The 10,943-nt window shown below is 44.8% G+C and overlaps 1 protein-coding gene across 4 annotated transcripts in view; it reads left to right on the forward strand.

Annotated features, from left to right (window-relative positions):
- Nucleotides 1–10,943, forward strand: part of ERGIC3 (ERGIC and golgi 3) — a 107,699-nt gene that overhangs the window by 31,850 nt on the left and 64,906 nt on the right. For 3 of the 4 annotated variants that reach the window (XM_085895170.1, XM_085895173.1, XM_085895172.1), the window contains 6 exons: nt 7,234–7,327; nt 7,484–7,649; nt 9,006–9,063; nt 9,776–9,790; nt 9,895–9,926; nt 10,294–10,390. In XM_085895170.1, the coding sequence (XP_085751296.1) occupies nt 7,234–7,327; nt 7,484–7,649; nt 9,006–9,063; nt 9,776–9,790; nt 9,895–9,926; nt 10,294–10,390 (462 nt within the window). The remainder of the gene's footprint in view (nt 1–7,233; nt 7,328–7,483; nt 7,650–9,005; nt 9,064–9,775; nt 9,791–9,894; nt 9,927–10,293; nt 10,391–10,943) is intronic. The other variant, XM_085895171.1, reaches the window with a different exon arrangement.

Below are 10,943 nucleotides of genomic sequence, written 5' to 3' on the forward strand. Positions count from 1 at the left end.
TATATATATATATATATATATATATATATATATATATATATATATATATATATATTGTTGCGGTATTCACGCCCGCCGGCGTGCTGACGGCCACGTAACTCGAATCGCGGCACGTCGCCCACCGGACGGACAATCCAGTCGTGACCCTCTCGGACTAACGCCGGGAACCAGTCACGGGTGGACCTTTCGGTCTCACCGCGATCGAGCCAATCAGCCCCCGCGTGGGATAGGGTTGCTCGCCAAATTCGACCTACCTAAGTACCCACGCGGAGGGTAGACCGGGCGATCGCACCTCGCCGCAGGTCGACTTCGGACACGGGCCACTTAAGCGACCCGTTCCGTACTATCAGAATAACCGAGCGGTGTTATCGTCGACCTCGACGGTTCGATTAATTATCGGGCGTATTCAGCCCACTACCAACCCTTTACGTGAAGCAAGATGAGGATTCAATGGGAGAAAAAGACGAAGTGAAGCGGGAGAACAGTTCAACAATAAAGCACATTTATTCGCGGCACACGGGAAGCACACAAATACAATTCCACCAAAAGCACACAAAAAAAAGAAAACACAATTCCATTTGCACAAAAAGCAAATATAAAAGCGAAAACAATGCAGAGCTAATACCGACTACCGAGCACACGGCAACACTTATACAATTCTACTTCACAGACGGCGCCGACAACACATACCCAAAACCAAGGAAAGAAAATACCCTCAAGGATGAGGCGGGCCTGAGGCCGAGACCGGGTCGCGCCTACCCGTCTGGTGATGAGACGCGGAGTGGCGATGGCGCCGCAACCCGCGGGCCTCGTGGACGGTGTCTGGTCGGGGGTGGGAACGGGGCCCCCTTGGTCGCACTATCTCAGCGCGGGGGGAAACAGGAGGGGGTTGCTGATGCTCGGGGTATAGAGGAACTTTATTATCCCTGGTGTGCGTCTCCACCTCGGCCAGGTCGCGCTGCCGGCCTCCCTCGGGCGTGCAGCTCCTGGCACCGACGCGAGCACCCCCTCGTCTGCCTTCGCCGCTGCCGCCTCTCCACCTCTGGACTCTCCACCCTGGACTCTTCTTTGGGCTCTCCTCGTTCGACTCTCTTCAGCTTCTCCAGCTACTGCAGGCTTCGGGCTCCAGACTTCCACACTCGCCCCCTCCGTTCCGACTCCTTCTCCCTCTCGACTCTCCTGACTGATGAACACCGTCCTTTTATCCCCCCGTAGCTTTGCCTTTGACCCCCTCCCTTTGACCTTTCACCTCGCTCCCCATTGGCCCGAGAAAAAGTGGGCGTGAAGGCTTTTTGATCCACAAATTTGCATATATCGATCGTTCTGGAGGCGGGGCCAAATCGCCCCTCGCTCACCGATTGGACGGCAAAAAGTGGGCGTGTGTCGTTTTTGATCCGTTTTTGAAGCACAAAATCCGTGATTTTGTACACGCTGTTCAACGTGCGCCCTGCACGAGTCCAACACCGGTACCCACAGCGGGGCAAGAACGGTGGCGATGCTACGGTTGCGAGGTGTGACGTGAAGGTCGTGGCGGTTGTGGTGAAGCGGTGTTGTGGTTGGTGGTTGATGTTGTGGTTGTGGTGGTAATCATGGCGGTTGGTCCAAAATAAAGATAGTAAAAGAAAAACGGCTATCCTGAAGAGTCGCAGCTCGCATAAATGACATGTATTCCCACTAGACAACGGGTTTGGGCCTAACTACACATGCACTTACCGAGATACCTCACCTAAGGGACCTGAATGGTGGTTTGCGAATTTGGTAACCACAACAATATATATATATATATATATATATATATATATATATATATATATATATATATATATATATGTATGTAAAATGTATCGGGGTAGATGATGAGGGGGAGAGGCGGGGGTGAGGGGGGTAACTGGACTTTGTGACCACCTTGTCAGGTACAGTACATTTCTCCATGTGTGAAGTTGATTTTGCGATCTCTTGGTTTCGGGTCTCATGGTCGTAGACACAATTGACAGTTGCAATTCTACAGGGTTTCCACAAATCTCATGGGATTGTGAATTGGACAGGCGACTGTGACGGGCCATTTAAAAATCTCTCCATAATTCCGAAACCTTTTCTCCTGACAAGGTGGAGAGCTTGCTTTCAAACCTCGAGTCAGATTCTGCAACCGGTCCAGACGGCATCAGCCCATGTGTCCTCAAGGCCTGCTCTTCTGCTCTTGCTCACCCTCTCTCTGTTCTATTCACCCTCTCATTTGCCCAAGGTCATCTGCCATCTGCTTGGAAATCTGCTGACATCACTGCCCTGCATAAAAAAGGTGCAAAAACAGATCCCTGTAACTACAGACCAATCAGCCTTCTCCCAATCATCAGCAAGGTGATGGAATCCATCATCGCTTCAGACATGAAATCCTTCCTCTTCTCCAATGGCTTGATTTCCAATCATCAATTTCGTTTCAGACCAGGTCACTCTACCCTGGATATGCTGCTTCTGCTCTCCCATCAATGGATGGAGGTCCTCAATGCCAGACAGGAAATCCGAGCCGTATCCCTGGACATATCACGTGCTTTTGACACAGTCTGGCACCCTGCACTACTCACCAAACTCTCTTCCCATGGTATTCAAGGCCATCTCCACTCATGGCTCGCAGACTTCCTCTCCTGCCGCAGTCAACGTGTGGCCCTAAATGGAGTTCTTTCATCCCCTCTTCCTGTGTAGGCTGGAGTTCCTCAAGGTAGGGTTCTGGGCCCTGTTCTTTTTCTGGTTTTCATCAATGACCTCTCGGACTCTCTGGAAAATCCTCTATTTCTCTTTGCCGACGACTCCACCCTCTGCCGTACCATCTGTCATCCCTCAGACCGGCAAGCAGCAGCTTCTTCACTCACTGCAGATCTGGATAAAATCACAAACTGGTCCAACACATGGAACATGTCTTTCAATCCAGACAAATCTCACACTCTCACTATGTCTCTTCGAAAGGACCATTTAGAAAACCCCCCTTTCCACTTTCTCAACAATCCTCTGGAAGAAGTCTTTTCTTTCAAGCTTCTGGGTCTCACTATCTGCCATGACCTTTCCTGAGAAAGTCACATTTCCAACCTCGCCTCAAAAGCCAGTCGCCGACTTGGAATCCTCCGTCGTGCAAAGTCCTTCCTCGGCCCTCTTGAGATCCTGACCACTTACAAAGCTTTTGTCCGTAGCCTGATGGAGTACTGCTCTCCCCTCTGGGCTGGTGCTCCTGCCTCCCACCTTTCTCGGATTCACGCTGTCGAAACCAGGGCATTTAAGATCATCGGCATCTCCCGCAATGAAGCTGAATCTTTGGGCCTCTCACTCAATCACCGCAGGTTGGTCGGTGGTCTTTCTGTATTCTACCGACTCCTCTCCAGCCTTGCCCCCCTGCTCTCTCTGCGATTTGTCCCCACCACATTTCCACAGGGCGCTCAAGGTCCGCCAACAACCCCCTTCTGGTAAAACTACCAAAATCACGAATCACTGCTCATCTTCACTCTTTCATTCCTCTTTTTTCCTGCCTTTGGAATAAACTTCCTCACTCTATTCTTTCCCATTCTTCCCTTCAGGCTTTCAAAACAGCTGTTCACCACCACCTCTTATCTTCCCCCATCCAAATCCTCAATCTTTTCTACCCCTGATAATCCACCCAAGCCCACTTCCTTCAATTCCCCTGCTTTCCTTCCTGAAAGTCCCTGTAATGTCCATCTTCTCTTCGACATGTTCCCCGTCCCATCCCCATCCCTCTCCCTTCCACAGTTCACCTAATGTGTCTGTTCCCCACTGTTTTGTCCCTCCCACTCCCGCCCCTCTTGTCTCATGCCCCCTTGCTGTGAGTTGTGTGTTTGCTCTCATACGAGCCTCGACCAAGGTATACAAAAAAAAAAAAAAACCTTTGTAGTTATGTGAAAGGTAATCTTGAATAATCCCCAACCACATTCCTTCGTAGGTGTGGGAAATTGTTTTATGCCCCCACAAAAAAATGCCAGGCAATGCCAGGTACCCCTGCTTGTCGTTAATAAATGCACTCTAGTCACATACTCTTGGCAAAACACTTTAGAACCAGAAAAACGAGTAATAAAAACATTTTAAACAAGAAGGGCACTTGGTGGAGAGCATACTCTCACTATGTCTTCAATATTAACATATTCCGTGGTGAAGAGATCATCTTCACTGAAGAGATGGTAAAATATGACATTTCATTTCAAGTTGGTAACGTCCCTCTGCCATTGCTTTTGCACGGTTCTCTTACCCAACCGATGGTGGCCGTGTTGCAAGGTATGAGATAAGGTTTTTAATGTTATGAAACACTTTTTACAATTGCATTAGCACTTCGCTGGCCTCTTTGAACCACATGACCCCTTGAATGTAAACCAGGCTGTTTAGTTTACGTTTTGTATCCCACTAATAGGCTGTGTCTAGATTTGGACCTGAAATAAAATTTGATCAGCTTGTTCTTTCACCTAACCAACTCGCCAACCAAGTTTCATCCGAATCCGTCCATAACTTTTTGAGATGTCCTGCTCTATGTTGTTTTAGCCCTGTCACTCAATAGTGAAGAATCGCTTTAAAAATTCTCGGATTCAGATCCAGATCCTCACCAAAATCTAATCATTTCGTCCTTGTCACATACCCAAGCGCTCCACAAAATTTCATCAAAATCCGTCCACAACTTTTTGAGATATTTTGTTCACAAACAAACAAAGCAGACAGGCAAGGGAAAAACATAACCTCCAACCACCATCGGTGGCAGAGGTAAAAATGAAAAAGGATGTTGAGATGTTTCTCCAAATAGTATGTCAACAAGGTGGGAATGATCACATGAAATGATGATGTGAAACCTTCCTTACATCTTTATTTGAATCATGGTTGTCTCTAGAAAAGACGTGTGTGTGTGTGTGTGTGTGTGTGTGTGTGTGTGTGTGTGTGTGTGTGTGTGTGTGTGTGTGTGTGTGTGTGTGTGTGTGTGTGTGTGTGTGTGTGTGTGTGTGTGTGTGTTCTATATTCTTCTGCATTGAAATTTTTTTTTTATTGCTTGTAATCGTAATAATTACAAGGACCTGACATTCTATGTACCCTGCCTTTTGGTTGGTATGAGGAGTAGATCTGTGTCATATGGAAGCTAAATCTTGAACGGTTTTTGAAATATCATGTACACACGCCAAGTTACCAAGATGGTTTCCATGCCAACAGAATTCAAGCAATCATTGCCATGATCTAATCAGGTTGAGAAAATGTCATCATGAATAGATATCTGCAATATGAAAGCTAAATGTTCAACATTTTTTTTTTTGAAATATCGCATATACAAAAGTACATGGACGGATGATCGGTTGGCCGGACAGAGTTCATTTTAATGTCCTCCCTCTCCGACCTTATCGGAAGGGGAGGGGACAATAAAGATGATAACATGGCCGAGTCTACAGCGTCATAGGCAAAGCGAGTGTGGAAATATATAATGAAGGCAAAAAGGACTTTGAACACAAATGGAACTTCACTACAGCATGTAGAATGGTGCGCACATGTACACACAGTAACCCCCCGCCCCTCCCCCACAACCCCTCTCCTATGGTCACTCCAGTCGGGAATGGGTGTTTCTAGTTACATAAATTGTCTCCAATTACAATTGTGCTCTGAAGAGCTTTGTTTTGGGACCACCAATAGAATGTTGACCACAGACCAGGATTATTTTTTTTAACTATTTTCTTTGGTATACAGTCTTTGTTTGTAGAGGATCTGGAATACAGAATGGACCATGACAGAACAGAACGGAAAGAGCAGTAAAATTGGGGGTTGGTGAGACACACCAACAACAGGGTAGAGGGACAATATATAGGGAGATTTTAAGGCATAAATGACATGGGGAATAATATGAGCAAGAGGAGGAGGACACAGTGGGTGAAGTCGATGGTTGCAGGCACAAAGTCCTAATCACAGACATGGAAGGGAAAGCTGCAGAAGCTGAAGTGCAACAAAATTATGGTGAGGGTGTTTGGGGGGGGGGGGCAGTAATTTTGAAACTTGGAAAGAGGTGGGCTTTGGGGGTATTATGAGGGTCGAAAAGAAAAGGGGTTTGGATGGGGACCTGACATGAGGGACTTGAGATCTGAGATAGCCATGGCAAAAATGCTACAGTTAAAACTATAGTAAATGAGAGTTATACTCTCATATACTATTAGTTGGTAACAGGTCCTACTATACTAATTTGCAGAGAATTACTGCAGGAAGGGAATGTTATTTTTGCCTGGGGGTGGTGAACAGCTGTCTTGAATCCCTGAAGGAAAGAACGAGATTAAACAGACTGAAGAAGTTTGTTCCACAGGTGGCAATGCAGTCAATTCACATTTATTTCCCAATACCATTGATTGTGTTGCTATTTATTTTCTAAATCAGAAAGACACTCGGACAAACAGCCAGTCTTGTGATAAATCTAAAGTTAAAAACAGGAACTATTTATTTTTCACGGCTCTATGGAAAAACAATCACCGAGTTAGTGTTGGATGTTTCCATCTGAGTGCATAGCTCACGATGCTAAGATCCCGATTCAAATCACATATGCTGTGTCGATGTATCCATTGCCTTCTAATGGGCTAGGAATGCAAAACAGAGGTGCACCGATGTTTCCCGATGACATTTTCCGACATTTCAATTTCAAATACAACAACCTCCATGACCCCTAGGCTATTGCACATGTGAATAAAAGCAGATACAAGGAAAAGCTATTTCGGTAGATCATGCCTGGCAGCTCCCATTAAAGTTGACCTGTGGTTTAAGCTTAGCAATGTGTGGTCATGATGTTGAAGCCAAGCCTCCAGCCTGGCTACTTAGTTAATAGTGAGTCATTTTGCAGGAGTGAAGAGGAATTACTGAGTATAGCATAAAGAATCGTCCCTCTCACTTCATAACCGCAATATTATCGAGTAATCTCTATAGAGCTTGATCCTTTTGCGAGTAACAAAGAACTGTGACATTGCCAGCCTTTCCTTGGTTGTTACACCACATGTCACGGAACAGTCAACTACACTGCCTAGTTGAGTTACTCATTCCAAAACCCCAAAACGTTTTGATTTTGTGTGTATCTGCAAAAAAAAAAAAAAAAATCAAAATGAAGCATTCATCCATTAAAAAAAAATATATATTTTTTTAGCTGGTGGAGTTGAATTCCATTTTGTAGATGAATGTTTTAGAACTGAGTTGTAAAACTTTTTAATTAATTATTTTAAACACTTTTCATTCCCACAGCAGAACTTGGGAAGTCTGAAGAGCTGATAGATGTCAAGAAGCTCAGCCCAGATCGCTGTGAAAGTTGTTACGGAGCAAAAACTGAGGATCTCGAGTACGACATTCCACCCGTCCTTGTTCGACCGTCGGTCGTCATTTTAAGAAGGGTTCTCTCAATGGAATGTAAAAGAAAATCTGTCTGTTCATTTCATTTGTTTATTTATTTCTTTTGGCTTGTGCGCACACCTACACTCTTGCTTTGTGCTCCTAGGTGTTGCAACAGCTGCGAGGACGTGCGAGAGGCGTACAGGCGGAAAGGTTGGGCCTTTAAAACGCCCGAGTTGATTGAGCAATGCAAGCGGGAGGGTTTCACACAGAGGGTCCATGAGCAGAAGGGCGAAGGCTGCCAAGTCTATGGATTCCTGGAAGTCAATAAGGTCACCTTGCGTTTCTCAACCATCGTGCCTGAAAATTGCAAAAATTATACTTGATCCGCGTGGTTGCCTAAGAGTACGCGGGATAGAATTTTTTTTTTCTTCCACTGACGTCCATTTGCTCGTCTCTTTAACAACAGAGTTGATAAACATGTTTTGTTTTCGTCATTTAACTTCCATTGATATCGTGGTAGCATTTCGGGATTCCAACAGATTAAAGCGAGGTATTCGATGTTTGGTTATTTTGTCAGTTTGAAACGTGTTTGAATGTGCAAAAGCGTAAACACTGTCGGTGCAAAATGATTTTGGTTCCCAATGTGTAGTTCGTGTTCAGAACCAAATCCGTGGTGGCACATTGAAATTGGTCTCCATGGCAGCATATTGCGGTGAGAACGCACTGCATGGACGTGAATGAGATTTTGTTCGTGGCTCGGCAGGTTTTCAAAATGCTTTTCATTTAGTGGTGTTAAGACACTCCGACCAGGGAGCAGGAATGCGTTAATCCCTCTGCCATTGCTTTTGCACGGTTCTCTTACCCAACCGATGGTGGCCGTGTTGCAAGGTATGAGATAAGGTGTTTAATGTTATGAAACACTTTTTCCAATTGCATAAGCACTTCGCTGGCCTCTTTTTGAGGGCCTTTTGGGTGAAACGGGCTCGAGTTATTTCTTGACCCAGTATGTTTTACACGTTAGATGTGCCATGTTGTTGTGCTTGAGAACAGTGGAGCGTATTGACTGAGGCGTTTACTGAAACAGTTGGGGTAAAATTAACTGCCGGTTGTTGAGTTATTGATTGATCGATTTATTTTGTTTGCATCGCCATCATCAAGTTGGAAAGCCACTGATTGTGGAAAGTTGCTCCACTTTTGCAATAAAACCTGTTTTATGTGGGTAAACTTTCATGCACAAGTTAGTACTTTGTAATATCAAGTAAACCTAATATTCCATGGGGGAAGGGCTAGCCATATAAGACAGGTTTTAACTGCACTTTAACCCAAGATTCCATTGACCAAATCGACCTGATTACCTCTTAGATGACCAACTTAGCCACGAAAAATTTCAATAAATCTACTACCCCCTCACCACCTGCTTTTTTTTTGTTTTTTTTTTAACCACTTTTGCAGTGTTTTGATTGGTTAGTTGTGACTATGTATAATTCCACTCAAAGGCATTGGTGTTGTGTTGGACCCTGGACCCTTCTGGTAACCCATACCGTTCTTACAAATCATGGTTTGGGATGATTGTACCTGTTGTGCTAACATATGTTTTTTTCTTTTTTTTCTAATATGCTGTTTAGTTCCCTTCATGCTTCCTTCACTTTTCAGTTTTCCTCTTTTATTTGCTTTCCTCCTTGCAGGTTGCAGGGAATTTCCACTTTGCTCCTGGAAAAAGTTTTCAGCAAGCTCACGTCCACGGTGGGTTTTGACCCTCTTTGTGGCAACTTTATGGAAATGTGGATTTTGCTTTGATCAGATAGGATAAATGATGTTTTCCCAAATGAAATGTCATATCAAGCCTTTTGTTGTTTGAGTCGTGGACTCATGAAAAGCGCACTTTCCAACATTTTATTGTCTCAAATTCTGTGTCGTTCCTGTATTCAACAAAATTAATTTGTGTTTTAGACTCATGGTTTCTCTGGAAAGGTAGTGGCAGGAGAAACAGCAGATGGGTTTAAACTGGAATTGCATACGTACGTAGAGGCATTGGGGATAGAGGGGTACGTTGATATTGGCAGGACTGGGAGGTGACTTCGGGATTGATAGGTGATTGTGTAGACATGTAATCATTGTGACGTGGATTAGGACAAAACATGGTGGATGCGTTGGGTTGGTGATGAGAACAAGCCAATTAGATTTCAATGAAGGCACGGATGCAGACCTGGCCTTTCAGTGGGATACAAAACAAACTGTTCAGCCTGGTGGAGCTATGCGCTCCACCGACTGCTGTTCTCGTTGATTTTGTAGCGATATTCCAAAGTTTTTGTGGGCTTTTTATTTTATTAATTTTTCTTTTATCCAAACTCTCATACATTCTGATTCCAATGCAGCATCTCCGCTGTTTTGCTGTTTGCCACTCAATTCTTGAGATTGCGTTGTAATGTTTTGTTTTCTCTCTTGACCCCGACAGTGCATGCCCTTGAATGTGAGTACAAATAAGTTTGCTTGCCACCGAAACACTTGCTTCAACTTTGCTTGCACTAACTTCTGCTTCTAAAATTTGCCTGACTGGAAAATCTATTCGTGCAGTGCAAGACTTCAACCCTTTTGGTTCTGAGAAGGTACGAATTGTTAATTTTTTTATTATTATTACTTCTGCTTCCACTGGATATTGAAATGTCAAGCCTTTTGTTGTTTGAGTCGTGGACTCGCAAAAAGCGCACTTTCCAACATTTTATTGTTTTAAATTCTGTCGTTCCTGCACTCAACAAACATCGATTGGCTCTTCGCTCATATCACTGCTTTTTCTTCAATGTCCGGACTGCCTCGCTTACCTGTATCGTTGAACAATTGTCCCGATGGTGCTTGAGCAGTGTAAGGAACCAAGTGTAACATTCTGGATGTGATCCGTTAAATCTGTTAATGGTGTAAAAGTGGATTTTCAAACGGTCCATTTCGCTAACGTGACCCCTTCCCTTTTTTTAACAGTTCAATCTGACACACTACATTAACCACCTGTCGTTTGGCCAAGAGTACCCTGGGATAAAGAACCCCCTCGATGGCACAAAGGCTGTGGCGCATGAAGGTTGGTTGATCTGCAATAAGCCAGATCATTTTGACTTTTAAAACTTCATGTGAAAAGATGGACACAAGGTTTGGGAAATATAAATGATAGCTCCCCACTTCTCTGTTTCACCCTCATGAAGATATAGGTGTGGTTGGAAACCGGGATTCCTTTCATATTTCTTTCTATTTTTTTATTTTATATTTTTTTAAACACAGACAGACACACAGACACACAGACACACAGACACACAGACACACAGACACACAGACACACAGACACACAGACACACAGACACACAGACACACAGACACACAGACACACAGACACGCACAGACACGCACAGACACGCACAGACACGCACAGACACGCACAGACACGCACAGACACGCACAGACACGCACAGACACGCACAGACACGCACAGACACGCACAGACGCGCACAGACGCGCACAGACGCGCACAGACACAGACAGACGCGCACAGACACAGACAGACGCGCACAGACACAGACAGACGCGCACAGACACAGACAGACGCGCACAGACACAGACAGACGCGCACAGACACAGAC

This window comes from Eptatretus burgeri, chromosome 9 (genome assembly GCF_056783735.1).
Source record: "Eptatretus burgeri isolate ZD-2024b chromosome 9, Ebu_testis_v1, whole genome shotgun sequence".
Taxonomy (NCBI): domain Eukaryota; kingdom Metazoa; phylum Chordata; class Myxini; order Myxiniformes; family Myxinidae; genus Eptatretus; species Eptatretus burgeri.